This window comes from Perca fluviatilis, chromosome 16 (assembly GCF_010015445.1).
Source record: "Perca fluviatilis chromosome 16, GENO_Pfluv_1.0, whole genome shotgun sequence".
In the NCBI taxonomy this organism is placed as follows: Eukaryota; Metazoa; Chordata; class Actinopteri; order Perciformes; family Percidae; genus Perca; species Perca fluviatilis.
Genome location: NC_053127.1, coordinates 29,876,177 through 29,903,666, shown reverse-complemented (window position 1 = coordinate 29,903,666; position 27,490 = coordinate 29,876,177). Strand labels below are relative to the sequence as shown.

Genomic DNA, 27,490 nt, shown 5'->3' with positions numbered 1-27,490 from the left:
AGTATCATCAGTTACAGTGAACAACATTTATTGTCAAAGATTAACAATAATTTACAGATCTGACATTATCAGCAAAACAACTTTTGAAAAAGAATGTCACCGACATATAGTTTGCTACTGTGTTAACTTTGCATTTCTAGATGGAGGAAGGTGAAGATAATTTGGAAAGAGAAAGCTTGCAAAAAAACTAAATGTCTTTTAAATCGACATGACATAATCAAGATTCTTAAGGTACAAGCAATACCGAAACCACAGCAGAGACATCAAAAAAAAATAATTACGGATTAGGTGTTTACACTGACACTGCCTCATTGTAGCAGCAGTAGAGCTGTCAAATTGTGTTTCTGATCATAAAAAGAGTTGTCAGGCGAGACTATAGATACATGTATGGACAAAATCATCCAGATCTTTCTTCTTTCTGTCTCGGAGCATCCTCACAGTGCCAGGGTGTCTTTAATCAGCCTTCTCATTGTCGTGCTTACAGAGGTACCAAGAGTGTCTGTGATCTGGTATGTGATTTTGTACAGGTAGGGCTGGACATCTTTGAGACTGGTGTCGAAAACATTGTCCACTTCAGACTGGGTGGGCATCTTTGGCAGGTATTCGTGGCGGTTTATGACCTCAACGACATTGATCACCTTCTCGCCCAGCTTCTCGCCCACTTTCTCCCTGCAGATCTGCCTCTCCTGCTCGTTGGCCAGGTTGACAACGTTGACCTTGATGCTCCACACTTCCCAGGGAATACACTCGTCAGAAAAAGGCCAGCGAGACTTCTTCTTCTGGTAGAACTCCAGGGAGATTTGCCCCATGCCATCGCTGCCAGTGATGCTCAACGCATCCTGTAACCAAAACATGTAATAAAGAGGTCAAATTATAGGCACGCCGCACTAGAATTGACGTTACAGTCGACAATCACACGTCGAAAGCACTTATTACCTTGAATTCAGACACAGCTCTCCGGATCCCTCTGTCCAGCTCCTCCGAGGACACCCTGACAAAGGTGAAATCGATGAAGTCACAGTCGATGTCGAGTGTGCCCACGGTACCTATGGAGTAGGTGCCCTCCTTTTTGTAGTGAAATTTACCGGAGCTGCGATGCAGTAAAATGGTGTGCAGCAAAGCCAGCATAGCTTCTTCAACCTGCCTCGCCTCCACTGTGACTTCAAGAACTTCTGAGCGGCAATTCATAGCGAAATGATAGTTATATTTCCATTTACAGGCGACGATTCGAGTGGGGGTGACGATGGCTGCTATGTCCTAGCTCGATCCCGATAGCTTTGTTTACCTCTACAGATGGGCGGGGCCTAGCCCACACAGTGTATCGCAGTATATTAAAATACAAAATAGTAGTTTTCATAAAGGCTAATCTATCTCCAAATTTAACGCGTGCGAACTGAGCACAGGAACATTGTAACAAGAGCTAGCTAGCTAGCTCACTAGCTAGCTAAGTGTTTGCTACAAACGGGACAGGAGGAAGATATGGTAATGATGACAGCGGGACAATCTACGGCAAGTCGCGAGGTTCACAACACTGTTTTGGAGTCGTTTCTTCTTAACTGCGTCTTTTTAATGGAACTTAATATAACGCAAAACCGCACACCTGATTGCGACAAACTTTCTAAATACCCCACCTTGGCCTCAGTTAGGTATTTACGCAGTTTTTTTGGAAGATAACCAGACAACAACAGACTCTAGCAAACTGTCGCTGTGCATTCTGGGACTTACTGTTTGTGCCACATGAACGTTTAGAACGACAACTTTGTACAGTCAGACTGAGCCGCAAAGCAAGTCAAGTAGCCGCAAGAACTGCACTCTCTTCGCTTTCAGGATGTTTTCCCGGGTCTCTTGTTCAATATCTGGATATCGTCCGGTGGCCCTTAACCGCAGACTTTGGAAATAATTCCTATTTGGGAAACTTTGGCGGCTCCATAGCTAATGAAGAATAGTTAGTTAAGCGAACCGAGACGAAGATTAGCTAACTAAGCTAACAACCATATTCAGTGACAGGAAGAGAGTGCGCTTTTCTGCAGGTTTATTTGAACCCAGAGACTACTTTCAGCTCTTTAACAATGCTCTAGGTCTCTATAACCAGCTTGCGTAGTTTGGGACATCTATATGGCTTTAAAAAGCTACTATGGAGTACTGCAGAGCGGATCCCAATAAGCATAATTTGTTTTGGGGGTTGAGATCAGTGCTGTTATCAGTTATGGGAGATTGCTTTCGCCGTTCCCTGACTAAACACATACTATGAGGTTGCCAGGGTATTTCTCAGAGGAGGTGTGTTAAGCTGTGATCGTCGTTTTCATTTGCGAAGGATGTCCGACTTTGAGAGTTCCAGTTCATATTTTGGTCTGGAGGATCCGCAGTGGCTATGCATGGTCACACTTTTCTTCGCATCCCTGGTTACTCTAATACTGTATTTCGTACAGTATTTCCAAAAGGGGCGTGTATTAAGTAGGCAGACAGCAGCAGAGGACAATGCGGCGAAGGAGGAAGCCGCGGCTCTGCTGGGATGGGCGCTGTCACTAAAAAGCTGGAAAAGCCAGTGGAGAGGAGCTTGGTGCAGGGCTTTGAATGACCAATCAAGGAAGCGTGGGGTAAGTCTCATGATCACCAAGCTACCACTGTACTCTGTGGCAGGCAGGTGACTCCAATAAAGAAAGTGCAGCTTGTCATAGGATGTGACTTGAGGAAATCATCCCATTTATGCTCTCCTATAGATAGCCTTTAAAATCCCAGCCACTTCAATCTAATCTCACCCCATCTCTAGTCATTTTACTTTTTCACGGTCAACAGTCACACTCTATTCTGGCTTCTCTTTAATGCACTCTCAGCAGTGTAAATGTTGCACCTTCGTGCACTACCACTGAACCATCTAGGGCTGGGCAATATATCGATATTATATCGATATCGTCTTAAATTTTGGATATTGTAATATGACTTTTCCTGGTTTTACAGGCTACACCACAGTAATGTGATCTAATTTTCTGAATTTAACAGGTCGTTCTAGCTGTTTTTATAATGTGCCTTTACACACTTAATCAATATATCGACACTATTGATGATTATTTATCTAAAATCTCCTTGCCAAAGCACCAGTTGTCAACCCTACAATATCAGCATCGAGGTAATTGATCAAGAATATCGTGGTTTTGATTTTCTCCATATCGCCCAGCCCTAGAACCATCTATTCCTACGTATTATCAAGTCAGAACAAATGCATTGATATTGTCATGAATATAATTATTACAGCCCAGATTATTTCTCATTTATTGTGAGTTGTGCAATAGATGTTTTTTAATGGGTCCATCCTCTTCCTCACCAGAGTCCTGTTCTGTTGACATTTGAAGAGGACGATCTTGAGGCATCTGAGCTCATGGTCAGCCAGGTGTCCAGCTTTCAGAAGTCTGCCAGAAACAAGGTACACTGACCATAAAGTATTGTAGTAATACAGAAAAGTACTTTTTATCTGGATCAATTATACTTCTGTTGAGTGCGGTGCTGTGTCCTCCTCCTCCTCCAAGCCACTGATCAGTAATAGATTTTGTTTGTCATGGCAGCTTCAGCATTCATCTGGGTTATAGCAGCAGCCACTTATAGACTTCTAATTCCCTTGTTGTCCTTCTATTCAAATCAATCTCCCCTTCTCTAATTCAGTGGAGAGGGAGCTACTCTGCGACCAGAGCTGCATTTTAGCCTGCAGTAGACAAGCGCTGACTCATCAACTCGCCAACTTTGGTACAGACATTTCCCCCATTAATTTAGATTTGGCAAATTAATCTGCTAAGCATTTTTTCATGTGTTCACATGCTCATTTAAGAAATAAAAACACACTTTGAATGAATACTTCTGCTTTAAAAAGACTATGAAACACTTTTATGATCATACAGTCATACAGATTATGTGCCAACCTGCTGCAGACTGTGTGTAAACTGCCACCGGAGGGCTTTTATTTTTTGAGAGAGAGGTCAGATAGGGCCAAATTGCGTGCTGTGTTGCTGGCCTAGTTGGCTTTGCACTACTCCCAATGCAAACTCAGCATTTTCTTTGTGATCATCATGATATGGAGCAAAATACCAGGTGCTTTGTAGTTGAATGCGGGGAGTTTAATGAACAGAGGCATATTTTTACCTACACGCTGTGTATGTATGTGTGTATGTATGTTTGTGTGTGCGTGTGCTCTAAGAAGCTTACAGAGCTGTCAAGCTCACACTGAGGAGGAACAGGCAGACAGGAATGCACCAGCACCTATGTTTATGCTTAGGTTTCCCTATAGATACACACCCACACCCATCCTCCACTGAAATCTGAATGAATGAATACAAATTTTCAAATTTCAAGTTGAGGACACTTTACAATTGTGTGGTAATTTCTTCTGTTACAGAACTTTACTCTGTTACTGTTGCATTCCGTTGCAGTAAAAGTGATTTATTGAATTTATTATTATTATTATTATTATTATTATTATTTGAATTGGCCGATAATGCCTTTGGAAGCTAGTACAGATGTTCTTCATCTTTCACAGTTAGGGTTATTGTGAACTTCATCTAAGGCAGATGTTTGGCTTCTGGATCAGTTTTGGCAAAAGTCAGTGTTTTGAACAAATCTCACTGGTTTTGTGCAATGTGTTTCTTGCGTAAGACTCTACACACACGCAGCACCTTACAGTTTAGTACAAATTGTAGTTTCCCTCCCTATTTGCTTTCATATTTCATGGTATAACTACATGTGAGTCACATGCAAATGCTGTCACTGCTCCAGCTCCAGCATTCTCAGTATATTTATATAACGCTAATGCCTCACTTTGTCTTCCCAACAGGCCGCTTGCTGCAGTGTTGTTGGGGAGAAGCTTCAGTTCTCTCTCAGTGCATCATCGGCAGCCATGGCTACAGCAGATCCTTGTAAATACACAGTCTGTATAGCTCCACTGGAGCTGCAGGTAAATGCTCTTTAGTTGGTTCTAGGGCATCTATTAACGTTGTGAGTTTCATACTTGGTAAACAATCCTCATTGTGGTTTAGTTTAATGGGAAATTATATTGAACATGATGTGCTGCCCAGCTTTGGCTCACTGCGGGCAGGAGTCTTAGATTAAATGGTTCGGGGTATCTGTCTGTGCTTGGCAAATGTCCCGGAGACCTTATTAAAATCACTGTCAGGCGCACTTTCCAGTTAGGCTGGCCCACTTTGTCTACATTCACAGGACCTTTACAGGATTAATGAAACTCTGAAGTTACAACACAAATGACTAATGCCTGCCTTGTTCTTCCCTGGAAAATGCAGCAATTTATTTTATTTATCATTGCCAAATCTGCCTGGGCACACTTTTCAGTAAAATATTACTATGGCTGACTCACTGTCTGTCCTAACACTCTTCATTCATCAGACTCAGGTGCAGTATTCAAATGGAGTGAGCCAAAGGTGAGGTGTTGGGATAAGTAATGGTTAGTGTGCATTATGCCGTGGTATGCTTTCATCCTGTGCTTAGTGTCAGTGTTAAATCTTCAACAAAGTATGGATTCAAGTGACTATACAAGCTAATCCAATTGTATTACGGCTATTTTTAAACCAATAAGGTGCTTGTCAGCCCTGCTAAACTCATTGTGCCAGAAATACAACCTGAGTGGGTAAGAGACACGAAAGCTAAAGTCCGGATTAGAGTCGGGGCGATTTGTTTTGGTTGTGGATTAGTTGTTGTGGCAGGAACATAAAGGAAACCTCTTGTCTCCTTTTTACTCTTAATTGTTTCAGCTTAGTCTGGAAAAGTCAGAGAGCCTTTTCAAATGTCTCCATCCATCCACTGGAACATTTGTTAGCTTTACTGGTAAGCTATTGATAAGGGGGGTACACAGTAATTGACATAAAACATAATACACCCCGTGCACTGCGCTGTGCTGCTGAGTGTACTTTGCCTTTTAACACACTACTGCACCACATGGCCTGTTGCATGTGACGAGGGACACTCATGTGACATGTACTAGCACCACAGTTACACATCTGTTGTATGACTTCACAACAGGCAGTGATATTCAACTATTTGAGTGGTTATATATTAAACGGAGTTGTATTATTATGCTAACATATTACAGTATAGCCTTCCAGTTGACACTGTTTGTTTGAACTGATCCGGGTCCTATCAATGCAGCCTGTGATTGTTCTTCTGGATCCATCTAAGCATTCTCATCGCTATGTGATGAGCCCTTTGTTTGGCATCACAGAGGCGGCTGTTCAGTCTTCCACTGGAATCCAGGCATGCTGGGACAGGATGGCCCAGTCTGTTTTCTGTCTCCCTCTTTTCTCTCTTCGTCTTTCACTTTGTCAGATGAGCTAGTTGTTGACGTACACCTTGCTGACCTTCTGTACTTAACCTTTTTCCTGTTTGTCAGGCTGACGAGAAATGCTAGAGAGTGTATGCTGTTGACCATGGTGTCAGTGTTGTTTTTGAGATTGAAAATGGAGATACGGTTTTATTCTATCTCCATTTTCTAATCTGATTAAGAATACAGAACATGATTTTAAGAGAATGTATACCGTTCCATCAGTATCCAAGATAATAACCACTAGGGCTGTGCAATTATTGCACAGTATCCAAGATAATAACAAGATAATAACCACTAGCACAGCCCTAGTGCGTACGATTTTGGCTCCTAATGATCACAAAAACAGCATAATTGAGAAAAACAATTATTTTGCACATTATGTTTGGCAGATAAACTCTTATTTTTTCCTGTGTTCTGAATGAAAAAAAAAATATTATGGGGAATTTCACAGTTCAAGGGGTCGATTTGTTTAACTGTTTCACTGTTTTTTGAGTTCAATTCAACATCTTTTCAAAAGTCAATAAGTAATTGTGTTAAATAATCGTGATTTCAATAATGACCCAAATAATTGTGATTATGAATTTTTCATTTTTTTTTCATAATCGAGCAGTCCTATTCACCTAGAAACACCAAGTCCTACAGTCACACAGTCTTCTACGCTCAAAAATCATCCCTCACCAATTTTCTCATGTCAAACTAGTGTTGGGCCATATGTAAAATGTTTCCAACCGGCCACCGTCAGCCCAACAACCCGACGATTTCCCAACTCTGCCGTTGCTGGCCTCTTTGTGCTACTGGGTTAGCTTGCTGAATGAGAGTCTGTCGCTGAGTAGTATCGCATCGCCAGACCTCCACACTCAGTTAGCGCACCTCCAGCTGTCTGCTAAAATGACAAAATTAGCCCAATTATTGTTTTCCCCAGTGATGTACGCCAATTACCGATAGCAGATCTAGTCGTCCAGTCGCCCAAACCTACGTCAGGTTGTACAAATGAATGCCATTGCAAACTAGAATCCTATCCACAATTTAGAATTAAGTGGCAGAATGTTGTATTCAAGATATGACAAAGTGTCCGCAAGTGACAATTTAACGCTTGCTTAATGGTTTGATATTTGGACATTTGATTCATCAAACAACATAACCACAGCAACAGACTGATCTATTTTCAAGTGAGGAGCCAGCAGCCTACAGGAACATAATTGTTAAAGCAGTTAGAGTTACCCCATTTACTTGGTTTAAGTAAGTTTGTGTCTTAGGACGCTTTGCTGATCTCATTTTTAATGTTGATTTTATTTTATTGTGTTGTATTTGTATTTTATTTTATGTTGATTTTAGAATGTTTTTTTATGTTACATGTTGTTTTTGTTGTGAAGCAACATATTTTAGCACTATTTCCAAGACAAATTTCCCCTCGGGGACAATAAAGTGCATTCTATTCTATTCTAAACTTTCATTTCATTATGTTCCATATATTGCTTGATATCCAGAGAACCAGTATTGATTTGGTAAATGCCAGTTTCATTTAAATATTACTATAGCACTGTATGACCTCTGATCACCATAAGACTTTCTCTCCTCTGTGTTCCTCAGCTCGACCTACAGATGCAGGAAGCTGAAGATGAGGTCAAGGTGAGCTGGGGAGTGTCTCACCTGGACACGGTGGAGCTGCAGGTGATGCCCACCTTCACCCAGGTAATAAATTGATCATGAGATGCGCCTGCTGTCTGTAGAAGTGCTGAAACACCAAAACAAAGTCTGACATACGGAGAAATGTTTCCCTGTACCAAAACAAAAAGAAAATGACCATTTAATTTGTGCGAACTGTGGGTCTGTGGTAATCTCTGAAGAAAACATTCAATAGTTTGATAATCCAAATACTTTTTTATTTTTATTTTTTTTAAGATTATTTTTGGGCATTTTTGGCCTTTATTGGATAGGACATCTTAGACATGAAAGGGGAGAGGGGAGGAATTACATGCAGCAAAGGGCCGCAGGTCGGAACCGAATCCGCTGTTTTAAGAATTTAAAAATCCTTGACAAGATGTGAAATGTAAAAAGTATGTATTGGTTGTTTTTATTTACCTCCACAAAGGAGGATGTGTGATGTATATGTCTGCTATGTACAGTCAATATGCTTTTAATATGTGGGATATGTCTAATATCATAATCTCTCTCTGTCAGGACAATGCCAACACTTCCAGTGTAGCAGCCATAAAGGAGGAGTTGAGGCGGCTGTTGTGTGCGACGCGTCCCTCTGTGTTGCTGAGCTGCAGGCCCGCTCAGGCCTCAGAGGTCAAGGTGAGGCATGCCTGATGCATAACATCTGAAGAACTGCCACACAACAACGCCAAGCAGACAAGCGTGTCATGCCAGCTCATTGTTTGCAGTGTGCTGCAAATTCAAAAATAGACTTGAAAAGGAATATAATCGATATTTTTTTTTATAGTGACAATGTGACAATATGTAATATATCCACTGTAATAAATCCCCAAATGACCCCAATGCGTCATCAGATATTAAGGAAACATGCTAAGTTGAAATACTATCTTTTCTGACAACAATGCTAACGCCAGTATTTTCTCCTTTTGAAATTTCCGTTCCGTGACGGAATTTCTGTTTGTGTTTTGGCCTGTGTGTTGTTATCAACGGCCCAGTTTGACAGGAGGGCCGGGTTGCCAGATAGACCTGTAAAAACATAAACCCAGCGCGCTACAGCTGTAACGTTAGTACAGCCATGAAAGCAGCAAACAAACAAACGGGATCAACGGAGATAGATACTACTAGATGTAACAAACCTGTCTGGGTAAATATTGGAGAGGTATTTAAAAGATTGAGACAGCTTAGAGCCCAAAAGGACGCAAAGTTGACTCATTTCCTCCTGAACAGGTAAGCATTAGCTTCAGGCTAATTTATCACGGCTACAAGGGACTGGCATTTTATGCCATTTCAACATTTGGGTACTCGCACGAATGTAAAAGATAATGTGAAAGGGGTCGCTCATAGGGATGAGCCTACAGAGAATTATTACCTGAATCTTCAGCTCCACTCGACTTTACGGAGCTTTAGAGTGAGTTTCAGCTCATTGTTTATCTGTCCTACCCACAACTTTACTGTTTTGGTTCACTCTCACCGTTGGCATAGCATCGTTTTCAGCCCCAGCAGTCGGCTGTTTTCAGCATTTAGCAGCTAAAGAGCCAGAAACTGTTTGTTAGCAACTTGTTTCCACACAGCAAAGTAGCTAAAAAAAAAAATTATTGCAGGTTTAATCTATGCTTGTATAGCCAAGTCTCTCATGGCAACTAATCAGGACAGTCATTGCTTCATCATTTTGATGGCAATACAGATACTTTTCGAGGGTTATTGCAATTATGTTGAACCTACTAAGCTATCGTGTCTCCATAGAAATGTAAAAGATTCATAATTCGAGCATGTGATCATGGTCATCGCATGCCTAAATAAAGCCTGCACAAATGTATAAAGAGTTAATTATGCTGCCATGTATTTACAAAAAGCTTTTTACTGACGTGCTCTTTGCCCACCCCATCACATGATGTAATGTCATGTGTTCCTGATTTGATCATATGTCATGTGTTAAGTATTATACATATTGACAAATGTCTAGCAAGTCAGCAGAGCCCAAAGTGATCTCTTGGTGGTCTTCTTTTGTTTTGAATTTTCCCTCATGTGAAATGGAGATAAAAACATCCTGATTGCCCGTTTGAGAAAAAGTAACTAGAAACTGTTCAAAAGTTATCAGTCCTGTGCAAATCATGTTTTCCATCGAGTCCTCCGCTCTTGTGCTAACTATTGTTATATTGTCTTTCTCATGGAGCATATTATGAATACACTGCACATTAAAATGCCTGGGATGCTGAGACAAGCTAGCAGAAGTTTTATTCTTCCATAAAGGTTCTTTTATTTGGACATTTTCCCCATTTACAATAAGCATACAATTAAACAAACCAAAAAGGTTTGTTAATCTATGATGTGTTTTTTATGGCATTGTGCCGCTTCTCATTGAAAAAGCTGGGAAATTGGTACTTTGCTTACATTGTTGCTAATAATATTGGTGCCAAAAGATCAACATTGTTGAGTTATTTACTTACTATGGTTTCTCCAATAGGAAGCACGGAACAACATGGCTTCACCCCCGAAACCCCCCCGCGCCCACGACTGGAAGCTGCTGGTGAAGAACATCCGGGTGACACTGAATCAGGAGGAGGATGCTGCAGGTTGGACGCTTGTCTCTTTTAGAGTTTTCTTTTTCTCTAGTCTGTCCTGAGCTCATAAACTTACCTCAGCCCCCTCTGTACCTTTTGGCCACAGTGGTCAGCTCACATGTGCATCACAGTCATAACTAGGGTTGGGTACCGAAACCCGGTGCTAATGTGGCACCGGTGCCTAAACGACCGGTATCTACGGGACTGAATAGCGAGGCCAAGAGGCCTCAGGCAATATTGTAACTACAGTCTGCACATGCTGTGAACACACAGCACTTTGATCAAAAGCTAACATGCTGCTGGCTAAACGGTTAAGGATGGAAGCTTGGGGTGCGTCGCTTAGGCCTAATTGAACGGAGGAATTATGGTATTCTTCGGTAGCCTGAGTAACTTTAACCGTTGTTCATGTGAAATCTCAAAGACAGCCTGATGCTTTGTTTATAGACTATTTGTGGGTGGCTGTTGGACCTATATATTCCTGTCAATAAAGTATAATAGGGTAAACCCTGTATAGTGCATACACTTGTTGCTGTTATGTATCTTTGTAAGTTGCAAGCACTGCCTGCGCTGCCCTCAGATGCTCCGAAACGGACGTTGGAGGCAACAGAAGCATCGCTGCACTCTAGTGAACGCTACACTTGTCAGCATGTAACGTTAGCCTACCGTTAGCTAGTAGCTAGATTAAACACCGTTAAAATGCACGACAGTCTGCAGCTGCCGTTGTCGGAAAAACAACACAGACTTAGCTCACTTAAAACTGGTAAGCCTCGGGGCGACCTCTAGCTCACCCAGTAGAGTGTGCGGCCCATGTAGGCTGAGTCCTTGGCAGCGGCCCGGGTTCGAATCCGACCTGCAGCCCTTTGCATCTGGTAAGCCTAATGGTGCATTCAAAGTAATATATCCTTTTCCCATCTAGTGGTTGTTTTTGACGTTTAATAGCAATATACTGGTGAAATAAGTATTGTTATAAGTTATTGTTTTTACATTATTATTAAATCCTTTAATTGGGACCATATGGCCTTAGCAATAATTCAATTCAATTTTATTTATAGTATCAAATCATAACACAAGTTATCTCGAGACACTTTACAGATAGAGTAGGTCTAGACCACACTCTATAATTTACAAAGACCCAACAATTACAGTAATTCCCTCAAGAGCAAGCAGTGCGACAGTGGCGAGGAAAAACTCCCTCTTGGGAAGAAACCTGGGACAGACCCAGGCTCTTGGTAGGCGGTGTCTGACAGTGCCGTTTGGGGATGTGATGAACAGTCACATTAATAATGGAACAGTGACTTCAAATGGTAGTCGTAGTAGTTCATGTCATATCAGTGCGCTGCAGAGTGTTACAGGATGTAGCGTGGCCCAGCAGAGCATGGATGGACGTAGCAGGAAGTAGCATGGTTTAGCAGGACGCAGCATGACATTGCAGGGCACCGCAGAGCTTAGCAGGGAGTGCAGCAGGACCATGGCGACAGCTGCAACCAAGATCTGCGCAACGTTCTCCAAGGAAATATGCTGGGTGAAAAAACATAAGGACTCCGGGGAGTAAACTCCCCAGAAGCTAGGATTAGCAACAAGCATTTCTGGGACGGGATGCACACAAATGGTAATAGAAAGGGAGAGGAGAGAGCAGCTCAGTGTGTCAAAGGAAGGAAGTCCCCCGGCAGTCTAGAACTATAACAGCGTAACTAAGAGAGACAGGTCAAAGGAGAGGTTGCCTGTTTGGGCTTTGAACTCTCCCCTGCCGGATCGGGCTGTGCTGGCCTGCCTCCCTCTACATAAACAAGCTATTTTTTTAAATGTCGCCAACTGTCATTTTGTGCGCCTCTTCTTTTTTATTTCTATTTTTATCTATATTTTGTAGTATCGGTTCAGGCACTGGCAGTATTTTAAAAGTATCACTTTAGCACCGGTATCAGAAGAAAACCAAACAATACTTAACCCTAGTCATAGCTCTGGTTTATTGTAAACAGTTTGAAGACATGCCATCTAAAAGCAAAAAGACAGGGCCTCTGATGTGATGGTGGCATCATTCAGCATTATTGATGAGTATCAACAACGGCAACAGCCAGTATTAACTGGCTTTGCTGATAAGATGGAGCTGATTAGAAATGAATGAGCTGCATGGGTTGTCCGTTTACCGGCCATCTAACCTCCATTCATCAGCTTCCAACGTACGTTGGAGACAGGCTCGGACATACGTCCCACGCCCGCAGACAGCTGCGGACTTGTACAGGTCGTGCAGACTGGGAAAGTGGATCCATGCGTCCAGGACAATGTACGCAACTTCATGGCTGCACGACTCTTGGTACAAGGCTGCAGCTTTCCGCAGATGCTGAACGGGTAAAGTATGTCAGAGCCTCCCAGACTAAATTAGCATCCCTAGAGGCTGTGTTTGGTATGTCAGCTTAATAGCCTGCTGGTTCGGTTTCTGTGTTATAGGCAACTGTTATGCTGGTGGGACATTTTCCAGCTTCAATTATTTTATCAAGTCAAGCAGATCCTATTCCTTTTTAATATTATGACTTAAAACATCATATCATGGAGTAACATACATTCTGTTGTAGCTAATCAACATTGAGTTTAATCGTGTTTTTCTTATATGGTGTTGAACTATTTTAGGCACTGTTTCTGCCTGGCCTTTGTTAATTTTGCCAACATACTGTAGCCCAGAGGCTTTCCAGATAAGGAGGCGGAGATTTGTTTGCCAGTTGGCTGTCAAAGGTGGTAATCTACTGGTTAAAGCCAGTTTTAATAATAATAATGCACCCACATTAGTATCGCTACATGGACCTGCACAAAAGTTATGGTCAGAGTGAAAACAAAGCACCGGGGTGGTGTCAGACATGAAACTAGAGCACAGAATATCCTGAGTTATTAGATGCTGTTCAAATCATCGTCCAGTCTTAGACCTTAACATCATCCACAACGACTTTGTTTTGGTAGTGTCTCTGTTGAGTCATTCTCTAATTGTGAGTCATCTGTTTTCAAGAGTTCAGACTTCCTCTTTCTGTTTTCTGCCCAACACTTAATATTGTACAGCAGAGACATGACACAGGGTTCAGCGCTTCATTATCTGTTTCCGTCTAGGCCTGTCACAATATACAATAAATCAATTAATCACATGATAAATAAAAATGAGCTTGATTTGATGGAAATTATCACGGCCGGAAAAAATGTCCATTTTATGTATTGTTTTTGGTTGTGTTTGGTTTTTATTCCAGTGCATTTTCTGTTAACAGAGACTGAGAGTACATTTTATTTATTGTTTTTGGTTGTTTTGTTCATTTATTGTGGATATTTAAAATGTCTTCCAGTTCCAGTGTTAAATATTCTTTAGAAATAAAAGTTGATTGATCTTTGAAAAGATGTACCTGCATTATTATGCCATTATCATTATATTTCAATCAGGAGAGACTTGTTTGCAGATATGCAAAAGGTTTGATGTACAAGAGCATGTAGCTGTACAGAGTATTGGAGATTGAACTCCATCGTTATATTAATACATTTAATATAGGGGTAGGGAACTATGCTGTAACCCCCTGATGGAATCCAGACACCGGTGGTGGCGGAGAAGGGCCGGAAGACCAGACTGAGGAGGCACTGGTATGACAGGAGGTGGAAGGGGAGGAGGAGGGATGAACGCCTTTCCTGAAATGACAGCTGATAGCACAGGGAGAGAAGCAGATTTTAAAGCAGTGTTGTGACGCTGTGATTGGCCTATGGAATCCGTGGCTGATTCTGATTGGCTTATCAGAAAGGTGAAAGCCTCCAGCGCTGATTCGCTTTAGGGAGAGAACTGATTATTGTTAGGTCTTCCTGAAAGTATTCGCGCTGAGCTACATTAGATGAAAATGGCCTCGGAACGACAATATTATTGTTTATCGCAATAATTTCCAGGACAATTTATCGTCCAGCAAAATTAGTTATCGTGACAGGCCTATTTCCATCCCTTTTTTAAGTGAAGAACAATTATACTTAGCTTAGCTTCCCTTGTGAGATTTCCTGTGGGCTAGAAGCTAGATCCAGAGCTGCTGCAGTGGATGCTCTGTCTTTAAGATTTTTGCTGATGTTTGGATTTATTAAGACAGAGTGCTTTCACAGTATTGGAGCTTGACTTGTGGTTAATAAAGTTGAGCCATGAAATAGGCTTCATCACATTTGCTGAGGAGGAGCTCTTAATCAGTACTTTGATTCTCCTCTAACTTTGTGCATAATTCATCAGATACACAACGAACGCTGGCCCTCCCTCTTGGCCATTAAATTGAAGCAGAGGAAGTGACGAAAGCAAAATGTAATCTTGCAGCAGCACATTGTATGTGCTGTCAAAACATATTCCAATGAATCTGCAGTTAGATATTGGATAACCCATAGTGTGTGTGTTTTGCTGTGATGCTGACTGTTTTTTTTGCTGTGTTTGTAGGCAGCATGAATCCTCTATGTGTAATGCAGTTGGACGATCCTCCACAGAAGTTTAACACCTCGGTTTTAAAGAACACAACCAATCCTGGTTGGGACCAGCCGTTTATCTTGTAAGTTCTACCATAGAGCACTGCAAACAATCCCTCTTTTTGCAAAGATAATGTTTGTTTGACTTTTTCTTTCTATGCAACCCATTGACATCTGTAGTTCTAGTTTTCCCTGAATAATCTTTCAATGTTGCTGTCTCGCCAGTGAATTGAATGGACGATCAAAAGAGCTCAATATTCAGTTAATGAATGACGGCCAACCTCAAGAGAGTAAGGAAAAGCTTGCTTGCTTTTGATATTTGTGTGTTTTATTGAGAGTTCTTTTGTTCACGTTTTGGTACTACCAGACTAAAGTAGCTGTATTTCTCTTTTTTTTAGGTTCATTACTTGGTCGGGTGTCAGTTCCTTTTGATCTTGTAAAGAAGCAGCCCAAAGGACAGCAAACATTTGCACTCATGACCAAAGACGTAGTGACTGGATCACTTACTACTGATGTAAGATCATCAAAATTTGGATATTACGACACATTTGCCTTAATATCAACAGATATAATTTCATTCTTTTCATCGACGTGAGGTTTTTAATTTGCACAAAATTAGAATATGAACTGTACCCCACAGTTTACCTACCTGGAGCCCAGTGAGGTGAGGTCCTGGCACCCCCCGACCCCAGCCTCCAATAAGAGGGTGGAGATGGACCGTACAGTCATGCCCTGTGGCACGGTGGTCACCACCATCACCGCAGTGAAGAGCAAGCCGGGTCGACCACCCTCTCTTGGACTCAACATAGGTACAGCACCACAAACTCTGAGACTGCACAGCAGTTCAGAGAAGATATGTCCCATAATTGATATACAACCAAGATACAGGACAGTGAGTCTCAGGGTGCTGAGATAATGCTGTGATAATTATCTTAATATTGATTTAATCCATATAATTTGTTTGCAAATCCCTGCAAATTGCATTACATTTTTTTTAAAGCTGTTGTCAACTCTGCAACAATCACATACAACATTTGAAAGATCCTGCTTGGACTTATTAAACACAAAGCACGCAAGCAGCGCAGCTCTATGGATGGCATTGTACATATTATACCTGCTAAACACTTGCATGTTAACATTGTCACTGTAAGCATGTTAGCATGTAGCCAAGCACAACATCACAGAGCAGGAATCTTGTTATCCCAATGTCAATTAAAGTTAGGACCTTACACCTTGGAAACCAAAACAATGCAAACCATAAGAGAATATAGTAGTCCGTGTGATGTACAGTATAAAAAACTTGATTATACTTACAGTTCAAATACACTGTTAGACCAGTTCCATCCCAGAATAAGTCTAGAGGTGAAAAGGCATGAGAACATGCAATGCAAAAGGTGTACATATGAGTCAAATGGTGTGTCAATGATCTCTTAGGCTCACATTGCCAGACCAGTATGTTCTGGCTACATCGCTTATGTATTCTGGGATGGGGGGAAAAAATGCTCTGGCTTGTTTGAATTTCCTAAACCAATCACAACCATCCTGGGCAGCGCTAAGCCCCGGATGCAATTGTGTCCTTGCGAAATTGATAGCGCAGATAGCAGAAGAAAATTATTATTTGTGGGCCACTGCTGAAATTGCAGTCCTTTTTATTTATTTTTTTTCAACTCTATAATGCACATTGTCAAATATTAACCATTTATGTTTTGAACTTCCATCATACCCATGTACTCTAGCAGTCGATTGAGCTAACTTTGTGCTCCTTCAGATCCTGCCCAGAAAGCGGTGGCCAACAAGCCCAAGCTGTCAGAGCGCCGTGTGTCAGAGCAGGCGTCTATGCTGGGGGCCACGGTCAGCAAGGCCTTGTCCTCTTCTGATACTGAGCTGCTGATGCTCAATGGCACGGACCCTGTGGCCGAGGCCGCCATCAGACAACTCCACCAGTCTGCCAAGCAGAAGCTCAAGTCCCCAGTGAAGAAGAGTACCATCATCATCTCCGGCATTGCCAAAGTAAGGATGAGTTCTAGCACCAGAGGATCTCTTCACTGGTGCATCATACTGTTTCACTTTAGTAGAACAGTTTGACTTATTTCAAATACAGGGTAACATACAGCCGCAGACTGGCCAGTCTCTGGTGTTTGCTGTTCAGGAAACCAGCTTTTTAGCTGTTGTATTCGCTAACCTCTGGATCATGACAGAGGGAAGAAACAGATGTTGATGTACACTTCATGGGCAAGTGATAAAAACTGGGCCTTCTAGTGGAAATACAGTGACAGTGCCTAATCCCACTGCCACCCCCTCGCCCAAACGACTGAATGGTCCTCAGAGCTGCCAATGCAAATAGTTGGTCATTCATGATGCCGGAGGAAGTATTTGCATGGACAAATGTAAACGTTAAACCAAAGGAAATTTCGCTTTTACTAGAAGCTGATTTTAAAAATGAAAATATGCTTAATTTCCCAGACGCCGTTGTCTCAGGATGATGAGCTAGCTCTGATGGCGGGCTACGCTGCAGCGATGGACGCCTCGATGTCTGAGAGCAGCTCCACTCAGGATGTGACCGGGGCACTTGCAACAGGGACCAGTAGCCCTCCAGACATGTCCGAGCCCCAGGAAGGCCCCAGTGGAATCGGACGGCCTCCAGAGGACTGGGAGAGCCAAACCGGAGAGGAACTAGACCATTCCTCGCTATCCATGTGTGTGTCTGAGGCAAGCTGCAAGAAGAGAAGAGGTGAGCGATCACTGACTACCTGAAGCCACGAATAACCGTGGACATGGTGACATAGCTGCTCTTTATAGGCGTATTATTCAGGGGTTGATGCATAGACTATATAAGTGAAGCCAGATTGTACTCCAATAGCATTTGTACAATCCATTGTATAGGAACATACTGTAATCTTAATCATAGTCAACTTTACTTTTTCTTAACTTTTTATTTATTGCATGTTATCTATGTTACTTTGTACACGTATTGACTCTGTTTTTTTGTACTCTTATTTTTGCCTTAAATTTGACTTAAATTAAACTTAACAATTTCCCAGTATAGGTCATGAATCCCGTCCCCTCCATGTAAGCGGATGCGACATGGGCCAAGCTAAAAAGTCAAAGTACACAACAAAAATACATTTTTCCTAAAGATGGTTCCTGTCATTTTGGCTAGTTTGTGCTCATTTTAATTTAATTTGCAGCCAGGGGGGGTCTAGGCACTCTCCATTGACTTGCGAGCTGGAAAAACCAAACTCAGGCCAATCACATCGTGTATAGAGTCGGTGGGCGGGGCTTATGGCTGCTGCTGCTGGGAACAGCGGTCTTCTGGAAGACTTGGAGTTAAGCTTTTCTTTGAGAAAAGAAGAAAGAACGGCACTGAAGTCATTCTTAAAAAAGGAAGATGTGTTCGGAGTTTTGCCGACCGGGTACGGTAAAAGTTTAATCTATCAACTAGCTTCGCCATCTTCTTCGTTGCTCTGCCTTGAGGTAGCGCTATCCTATTGCGTGCAGAGGGAATTTGAAAGACAACCGTTTATCCCGCCCCTCGGATTGAGCCCTGTCAATGGTGAGTTCCCAGACCAGACATCTGGATGTTGACTGCAGACTCTGGCTCCAAAATTACAAGATGGCGGCGCCCGTATCTGGGATGTTTTGGCTTCACTTTTGTACAGTGGGAGGAAGTGGAGACGCGTCGTCCTTTTTTCTTTTTTTACAGTCTTTGGTATTATTCCATAAAACAAATGGCCTTAAAGGCAGAACTTGATAAATGTTCTCCATTTGGCTGTTTGCATGGCCGTCTGTTGCTCCTCGGTAATGCAGTCTGTTTTTGTGTTCTTTTCTCTCTCTTTCCTTCCTACTGTTTCAAGCTCTCCTTTTTGAGCTATCATCACTGCCATCTTAGAAGAAAGCAGTGCTAAGCTCACATTATGTCCGGATGAGTAAGTTATTTCATGAGCTACTTGTAGTATCCTTGGTACTCTAGTATGTGTAGTAGCTGCTAGCTATCAGTACAGTAGATAACATAGTTTGTCTGCAATGTCAAATTCATTTCCAGGTCATGTAAAATCAGTTAGATTAGATCAATTATTTTGAGATATTTACTTGTTGCAATATGATGTATTGCATATTTGGTACACTGTGGGATCCCTCCACTGGACCAACAGATGGCTAAGACCCTTCTCACTATTTCAGTCTATAATAACATTTTCTTTAAATATGGATATCAAAATGCAGAGTAAAATATCCCACATATAATGGAACGTTATTTGCTGTATAGTATATTGTTCCACTTTTTTGCTCTGTAGGAATTAATTGTGTATGGAGAATGCTAATGTTGCGTTCTTCATTTGTCTTTAATTGTTTTACATAGTGTGTATTGTTTCATATCAAACTAATCCACAGATATTTGCAAATCCCAGAAACTCCTTATGTGCTGAAGGGAAGGAATGATGCTTGCAGTTAAGGTCGGACTAATCGGCTGCTCTCTGTGTTAGCTGGTGATTCAAGTGATTACAGTTTTTCAAAGTCTAATTTTCACTATCCAATTATTAACAGAGCTCTTTTACAGCGAAAAGACTAGTAGTCAAAGGGGAATAAAAAGAATATTTTTCTCTACCCTGTCTCGTCCATGCCAGATTTGATCACCATTAAAAATCCACAATTTCCAACTAACACAAATTCCCTGCCCCGCTGCTTCAGCTGTCTACAAATTGCTGCTACTTCAGATACTACAAAATGAATATTGTACTTGCCCAAAGACTTACTTGAATATTTCCTGTGCCTCTCCACTACAGGCAGCTTCCTCCAGAAGGGTGCCAAGCTCTTCTTCCGGCGGCGGCACCAGCGCAAGGACCCGGGGATGAGCCAGTCGCACAATGACCTGGTTTACCTGGAGTCTCCGGCCGCCGTGGAGCGGGCCAGTCGAACGGCCACGCTTAGCCGCATGCTCACCCGCAAGAGTAAGAATAAGAGCAAAGCTAACGGCTCTACCTCCATGGGGGAGCCACATGCGTGACCCCCCATCCCCCCGCCCTCTCCCTTCTCACCTTAGTCCCTCCTACAACAACTACCATCACCACCTCAAAACTTGCACTGGCAAACTTCCTGGCTAACTTACTCCCCTGAATGCCCGACCTGCATCTTTAGGGAGTCCTGCATTGTAGATGGGGAAGCTGTGCAGATGGGGGGGGAAATCATCTTTTACTGCCGTTTCCTGCTTCCTGTAAGAAGCAGATATTCCACCAACAGCAAGTTGCACAGTGTGTGCATGTGTGAATGAAGGTCTATTGACACTTCCAAGAATATTATTTTGCATGTTCCTTTTTTATCTAATTTTATGCAACATTTTAAAATATTTAAGTGCTTTTGTGGCTTTGTTACAGACCGAAGGGACTGGTGTGCCTCACTGACTCTGATACCTCTTTCACACCAATGACCCCGGGGCAGACCAGGGTTTTCTGACCTGTGTTCAGCCCTTCTTTTGTCAATTCAAACCAAGCCAGTCAACAGGGGTTGGTCCTTGTTCATGATATTTCAGATACGACCTGGGTCACGACCCAGACGATGCACACCATATAGTCCAGGTGCTGGAAATGGGCGGGGCGGTTTACACTCGAATAGTGCGTTCCATTTGTACTCGGAAGTCGGATTTTCCGTGGTCAACGTCAGAAACCCCCTGACCTCGGTTTTCCGAGCTCGGAACTCGGACAACCACAGAGTACCCCGAGCTAAAAATCCAATGAGGCCGCTCCGTGCATCAACAGCTGTGAAAGCTGTATGAACGTACAGTTATAAGCACTTCTGTCTTATTTGTGTCTCACTAAATCAGTCGTACACACACTGTCCTGTCCATCTTCTATCTGTTGTTAAGCTGCTTGTATGCACAAAAAACAGCGTTATGCGTTGTTATCAACTGGCATTACTAACAATGGCTAACCTGGCTAGAGCTGATGAAAACAATGAAAATCTGACTTGTAAATGGAACGCATTCAACTCGGGTGTGACATCATTCCCAGCTTCGGCTTCCGAGTTCCGAGGTAAATGGAACGCACTCTTATTCGGTGAACGGCTAATGTTGTCACGTACTCTAGTCTAATATAGTATAGTATAGTATAGTATAATTTGTCCCGTCCCAGTTGTTAGCGACCCTGGTCGTGTGCAGTCGATGGACGCGGGTTAACCCTTTCAAACCCAAAGTCAACCCTGGTGGAGCCCTCTGTGTGAAAGGGGTGTGAGGGTGAAGAGTAAACTCTCCCTGCTGCGAGCCGCGAACTTCCTCCAGCGGACCAACAGGACCAAAGATGAAGAGAAGGGTGGTATTTGTATGATTTGCACAATTTTAGTATCTATATTTAAAGTGCAATGACAGGAGCTACTCTTGTTGTAGAGATTCGTGGTTAAAAAAAAAAAAAAAAAAGAGAAGAAAAACATTCACAGAGGGAGATGATCAGGACCGGTAACACGAATACTTTTTGACACTAAAGCTATGAAATAGGGTATTTATATACCTTCATTTAAAACCCTTGTAATTTTATTGAACATTAAACAAGGTTTTTGTTTTTGTTTTTTTGTTTTTTTGGGGGGGTGGGGGAGAGAGAGAGAGAGAGAGAGAGAGAGAGAGGGGGAAGACATGCAGGAAATCTTCACAGGTCAGACTCGAACCCTAGACCTCTGCGTCGAGGCAGAAGCCTCTCAGTACACGTGCGCCTGCTCTACCCACTGAACCAACCCGGCCACTTGAACATTGAACAAGTTTAAAACCGCTATATGTAATCTGCGAAAGCTGTAGAACAAAGCTATTTGCAAAATTGTCTCATGCAACACTGGCCATTCACTTAAGTTATCACCCTTACGTGAGTGTTTTTTTTCAAATGATATGCAACTTTCTTCTTTGTCTTCCTACACTACTGGTAACAGCAGGGTTGTTAATGTGTCAAAAGGGAACGGAACGAACCTTTATCCAGGGACTGTGACCTTACACTCGGCCATACTTGTCGCATTACCTACTAACGAAAACAAGTTCAACACTCATTTCCTCTGAATGAAAACCTCATTCTTTTATTGGATATTTTCCTTGTTTTAAAAAAAAAAGATGTAGCTTTGAACAAGACAAGATAACGTGTGAACACCTTTGGGAGCAACCAAATAGTTTGGCTGCTTTTTTTTTTTTTTTTTTAATCCAGCTAATGATTGTATCTTCTTTTTTGTGAGCAGCTCGTTGAAGACATTTCTGTCCATCGCGTTAACTACTGTATCTTGAAAATGTGCTCAGAGAAGGGATGCAGTAGCAGCAGCAGCAGCGACAGACAGACCTTAACAGATTGTCTTACAGTTGTTCTGAGGATGACGTGTCACGGGCGGACTTGTCCCTTGACTTGACGTGACTTTTGGTTCCTGAGGCTGCATCCGCCATCGCACCGGAGGACTGAAGGACTGTAGCGCACTGTTTGGAAAGACTCTGAGAGACAAGGGTACCACCATGTTCCTGCACCCATCAGCAATGTCTATAATCAAGAAGCCTATGCACATAACATACCTGTTAAAGAGTGTTTACACCATTGGACTCTCTGAGAATTAAAAAAACACTTGCGGTTCATGACACTGTCCGGCAGATACAGTGTGGGTTGGGTACATCATGGTAGAGCTGTGATCCCTTCTCATCACCTGCTCTCTTCCACCATTATTGACTGTTGGGGTGAAGACATTTACTTTTTCAGACAGAATCCCCTTTAAACTGTGAGGAAGGGAGGGGGAAACAGTTTGTTTAATCATGCTCAGCTTCAGAGCCTTTGCTCATGGCAGCCTTGCGAGCCTTGTCTACTGTTATGCATTTATAAGCAGTAGGGCTGTAAGTGATTAATAAACTACTTCCTGATGTTTTTTTTTTTTATTGGCATGTGCTCTGTGCCCAGAAACTGGCTGACTTAGCTGTTGTTGCATAATGTCAGTCTTTCCCCTGCAGGGATTGTAACTAATACACATATCGAGTTATGTCATTTTTTTTAGCAATAAATATTGATTGAATAACTGAGAATGCGGTGCCACTTTGAATGTCCAGGCTACGGTGAATTCTCCCAAGTAATCCTGTAACTTGTAAAACCTGCACATGTTGATATGCTGTTCCACTTCTGTTACTTTACAAAGGCTGATTTTTATTTTCCACAAGATGCATTTTTCAGTAAAAAACAAATCTCCCTCTCATCAAGTCATTTTAGTCTGGAATTGACTCCTCAGAGGTATATTTTCTCATAAAAGGTTTTTTTTTTTTTATTGCCCAATGTCCAAGGAGTATTTAGGCCTATTTTCAATGCAAACCTAGAAAATCTAGAATTTTCTAAAATCAATTTTTTCATAGTTCTAGTGCTGCAACTGGCTTTATTCTTTCATTTTAATGATACCCAGACACGTTTGACTTTATAAGAGTGAAGGTTTTTACTTGACAAAAGTAGTTAAGATCAGCTCCACCTTGGCCAGCTACAACAAAAATGCTGCTCACACATTAATTCATCAGTGATAATAATCCTAAAACAAATACACATGAACACCATGAAAGAGGCCATTCAGCATAATGACTGCTTTTATTTTTGTTACATCAAGTAGATGCTACTGATAATTCTTCTGGTCTTGAGTAACGATTTAAATGCTGGACTATGCATGCCTCTCTCTTTCTCCTATATATATATATACTCATTATATATACTATATATATATATATATTATATACATATTATATATAGGTATATGTATATATAGGTATATGTATATATAGGTATATATATATATATATATATATATATATATATATATATATATATATATATATATATATATATGTATATATATATATATATATATATGTATATATATATATATATATATATATGTATATATATATATATATAAGGTATATGTATATATATATATATATATATATATATATATATATATATATATGTATATATATATATATAGGTATATATATATGTATATATATAGGTATGTATATATATGTATATATATATGTATATATATATATAGGTATATATATATATATATATATATATATATATATAGGTATGTATATATATGTATATATATATGAGTATATATATATATATGGGTATATATATATATATATATATATATATATATATATATATATATATATATATATATATAGGTATATATAGGTATATATATATATAAATAAAAGGTGTATATATAGGTATATAAGGTTTGTGGTCATTCATAAGAAAACATTTACACATTCAAGTACTTTCCCATATCTTTTTTGTTTGTTTAGTAAACTAAAATCTCTTAATTTCCTAATTAATGCTTGATTGAGTTGCTTTGTATCGCTTCTGACGAGCCTACATTCCCCATAATGCACTGGGCGCTGTTCGTTTCCGGTCTTGCGCCGTTTCTGGAGCGGATTGGAACCCGGAGTCAGGATTCGCTAAATGAAGGGTCTTTTGCAAAAAAGGTAACGTGTTTCCTTATAAATGTACGTCGATTTCCTCCAAAATGGCGACGCAGCTGTGTAGTAAAGGTGCAGCTGGTGTGTCCGGGTCGCTCGGGGGTTTCCTGCGCCGCCCCCAATGCGGACTGCTGGCCGTTGAAGAGCACCGACTCCGGTTTGGTGGTTCGCGTCTCCGGTCCATCCGCCATGCCGACTGTTCTTTGTTACATTTTACTGAAGAGGAGCCGCTCAGATCGGAGTTAAAACCCGGCTAGAGTGTGGGAACAACTCAAATCCTGGATCCCATCTCCAGCACGGAATGCATACGTTAATGTGCATGCTCCAACCGTATCGCCTAAAACCAGAACCCAGTTAATGTTGTCATAATACGCCACCGTTTAGTCAGGAGGTCTGATGCACGCATGCAATACAGCTGAAGTGTCCCAGGTTAAATGTGTGTATGCAGGCTTGGAAGTTGAATCACATTCTCTCTCACACACACTTATACACACACACACACACTTAAAAGTACGTTCCTTCATAAGTGTACATTCTGTAGGACTTAATCGCTTGTCAGCTCCCTCCTGGCCTGGCCTTATTGTTTCCTATTAATGACATGATATTCTGATCTTCTCTTCTTATTTTTAGGTTGGCATAATGGCTGAGCAGACGCCAGATGAGTTCATCTGTGAGTATGAATCCAGCCCTTACTGTACTGCCAGAGTGTGTGAGTGTGCCACTGGGCAGTGGTGACAGCTGTGATGGTCACGTGTGTGTGTGTGTGTGTGTGTGTGTGTGTTGCAGGGTGTGAGGACTGTGGCCAGTACCATGACTCCGAGTGTCCTGAGCTGGGGCCCCTGGTGACTGTCCAGGACTCCTTCGTCCTTAGCCGGGCCCGGTGAGTGACCACTCCCAAAGTGTACTGGACTTCACTGACCGCAATCAAGATAGTGGTTCCATCCATCCTTTCAACTTCAGTTCATTTTCTAAGATTCAACCAGAGAGAGATTCAAAGCGTGAATTCCTACTAGCTGCAGAAGTGTAAACTGACCCTGGCCCCTATCCTCCTCATGGTTGGAGAGGGGGGGGGATGAAAATACAAAGCCTTTACAAGTGTCATGTTATTAATAATATAGACCTTGAAGAGAGATTGTGTGAGTAAAGAGCCCTTTGCAGATGGTTGCAATCTGGCACTCTTAAATGCCCCTCCCACACGTGCTAAATTCGCATCTTCAGGCAAATCCATATTGTATTTTTAAATGCCTGAAAAGTCAGTCAGTTATTGAATTCACATAACACTGGGCTAACGACCAAGGAAATTATATAAATTACTTCATGATTATGTTGTTATTGCCATTTCTAGGGCTCCAACTAATAATCATTGTCGACTATACAATGTCAGAAAATGGTAAAAAACAAATGACAGTCTTTCCCAAAGCCCAAGATGGCGTCCTCAAATGTCTTGTTTTGTCCACAACTCAAAGATATTCAGTTTACTGTCACAGAGGAGAGAAGAAACTAGAACATATTTACGTTTAAAGGTCCAGTGTGTAACGTGTTTAGTTGTTCATTATCAAATCTGTGTTGCCCCGTTCACCAACTTGTCCTTTTTCATGAATATTTACCACCACCATCAACTCCAAGTATTCCTTTTGGCTTGAAATGTTACATTTGTATTCTCATGAACTGGGGTAGACGCTCCATATTCATGCTCCATCTTGAAATACGTTAGCCGGTAAGGGACATACAGGACATACTGCTCCGCCTTTCACGTTTTCGCTGTCACATGATAAACTCACAGGTGCTGCTAATGCTGCTAATGGGTATCGCAGCTTCCCGGCCCCGGCAAGTTTGAAGAAGGAAACATGGAGGACCACACATATTTAAAATGTTCCAAATTTCAGCCCACAAAAAGAAAAATTATATTGAAAAGAGCAAGAGACCGTCTTTTTGAAGCGGGAAGGCTACCGTAGCTGTAATACGTACTTTGAATTGCGTGGTGACAGAGAGTTGATTAAGATATATGATCTCAACGCTAGATGGGAGAAATTCCTACACATTGGACCTTTTTAAAGAAGCTGGAATCAGAGAATTTTTTTCCTAAAAAGAATCCTCTCATTGACCGTCAAATCAGTTGCCGATTAATTTAATAGTTGCCAAGCCAACTAATGGATTAATCGTTGCAGGTCTAGCCATTTCATAACAATCCTACTAAGTTGTTGTTGTCCTGGATCAGGTCGTCTCTACCAAACAGCCTGGAGATCCGACAGGTGGCTGACGGCCACGAGGGGGTGTTTGTTCTGCGCCGGCTGGTCAAGAGGACCCGCTTTGGGCCCTTTGAGGCTAAGAGGGTCCCCCACCTGGAGAAGGAAGGAGCCTTCCCTCTTAAGGTGCAGCCTGATGAATCCTGTGGTTAACATGTAGAGCAGACCCACTTGATGCTCTGTTCTATTATAAGTGGATGGATGTGGTTGTTATTTGAGCTTCCTTTCTTGTTAATCGTTTGCTGATGTACATGGGCAGATCTTCCAGAAGGATGCCGTGGTGGTGTGTTTTGACTCCAGCAGCGAAGAAGACTGCAACTGGATGATGCTGGTGCGACCTGCCACCGACCACAAACACCAGAACCTGACGGCCTACCAGCAGGACGAGGACGTGTACTTCAACACCTCCCAGGTGCGTGTGTCCCAGTTTTTGTCGTCGGTTATCTGAAGCCTTGTGGCTTTTTCTTAGAGCTGCTGGTCTCACAGCCTCACAGTGAAAGACACAAACAGCCTGAACAATATCCAAAACCTGCTCTTAAAAGTATTGGCGTGAAACAAAGAGATTTAAATTCTCTTTGTAATCAACAAATCTGGCGTGAAGGAACGAGCATTTTGTCTTCTTCAGATCATCTTCTTCAGAGTGAATTTTCTCTGTTGCCATTAAGACGTCGTTATATTTGACCTGCTTTTTAAACTAATAGCCACTCTAATTCTTTTATCCCTTCTGCAATTCGACTTTTAAATGGTTAAAATCTATTTTTTGTTTATTATTTATCTACTCTCCAGGGTG

At 41.7% G+C, this 27,490-nt stretch overlaps 3 protein-coding genes across 9 annotated transcripts in view; 2 read left to right on the top strand and 1 right to left on the bottom strand.

Annotated features, from left to right (window-relative positions):
• atg101 (autophagy related 101) lies at window positions 1-1,466 on the bottom strand. The gene is made up of 2 exons (XM_039776869.1): window positions 937-1,466; window positions 1-839 (listed from the first exon to the last, which is right to left on the bottom strand). The coding sequence occupies exons 1-2, from the start codon at window positions 1,186-1,188 to the stop codon at window positions 435-437; spliced, it is 657 nt and encodes a 218-aa protein (XP_039632803.1). The 5' UTR covers window positions 1,189-1,466; the 3' UTR covers window positions 1-434.
• Window positions 1,467-1,729: 263 nt separating this feature from the next.
• On the top strand, window positions 1,730-20,861 carry LOC120543707 (C2 domain-containing protein 2). Of its 4 annotated transcripts, none has more exons than XR_005636389.1 (14): window positions 1,730-2,597; window positions 3,326-3,421; window positions 4,820-4,939; window positions 7,910-8,011; window positions 8,501-8,617; window positions 10,443-10,551; window positions 14,966-15,074; window positions 15,217-15,281; window positions 15,390-15,505; window positions 15,632-15,800; window positions 16,760-17,001; window positions 17,455-17,722; window positions 19,773-20,259; window positions 20,361-20,861. XR_005636389.1 is itself a non-coding variant. In XM_039776867.1 (14 exons), the coding sequence occupies exons 1-14, from the start codon at window positions 2,316-2,318 to the stop codon at window positions 20,411-20,413; spliced, it is 2,013 nt and encodes a 670-aa protein (XP_039632801.1). In that variant the 5' UTR covers window positions 1,730-2,315; the 3' UTR covers window positions 20,414-20,861. The 4 variants fall into 4 exon arrangements, 3 of the variants coding, with proteins under 3 accessions (XP_039632801.1, XP_039632802.1, XP_039632800.1); XM_039776867.1 differs by having other exon boundaries at window positions 19,773-19,937; XM_039776868.1 differs by lacking the exon at window positions 20,361-20,861 and adding an exon at window positions 18,846-18,917 and having other exon boundaries at window positions 19,773-19,908.
• Window positions 20,862-24,382: 3,521 nt separating this feature from the next.
• Window positions 24,383-27,490, top strand: part of prdm15 (PR domain containing 15) — a 29,500-nt gene continuing 26,392 nt past the window's right edge. For 3 of the 4 annotated variants that reach the window (XM_039777475.1, XM_039777472.1, XM_039777476.1), the window contains exons 1-5: window positions 24,383-24,460; window positions 25,085-25,124; window positions 25,241-25,334; window positions 26,673-26,826; window positions 26,960-27,112. In XM_039777475.1, coding sequence (XP_039633409.1) covers window positions 25,094-25,124; window positions 25,241-25,334; window positions 26,673-26,826; window positions 26,960-27,112 — 432 coding nt within the window. In that variant the 5' untranslated portion in view covers window positions 24,383-24,460; window positions 25,085-25,093. Of the gene's footprint in view, window positions 24,461-24,503; window positions 24,891-25,084; window positions 25,125-25,240; window positions 25,335-26,672; window positions 26,827-26,959; window positions 27,113-27,490 lie in introns of those variants that run through there. The other variant, XM_039777474.1, reaches the window with a different exon arrangement.

What these genes read in the sequence shown, in the direction of transcription:
- LOC120543707 (XM_039776866.1), top strand. Translation starts at nt 2,316, where the DNA reads ATGTCCGACTTTGAGAGTTCCAGTTCATATTTTGGTCTGGAGGATCCG. An exon ending in TCAGGAGGAGGATGCTGCAG is followed by an intron (nt 10,552 to 14,965) that starts GTTGGACGCTTG and finishes CTGTGTTTGTAG; the next exon opens with GCAGCATGAATCCTCTATGT. An exon ending in CTCTCTTGGACTCAACATAG is followed by an intron (nt 15,801 to 16,759) that starts GTACAGCACCAC and finishes GTGCTCCTTCAG; the next exon opens with ATCCTGCCCAGAAAGCGGTG.
- atg101 (XM_039776869.1), bottom strand. Translation starts at nt 1,188, where the DNA reads ATGAATTGCCGCTCAGAAGTTCTTGAAGTCACAGTGGAGGCGAGGCAG. An exon ending in GAGCTGTGTCTGAATTCAAG is followed by an intron (nt 840 to 936) that starts GTAATAAGTGCT and finishes TTTTGGTTACAG; the next exon opens with GATGCGTTGAGCATCACTGG.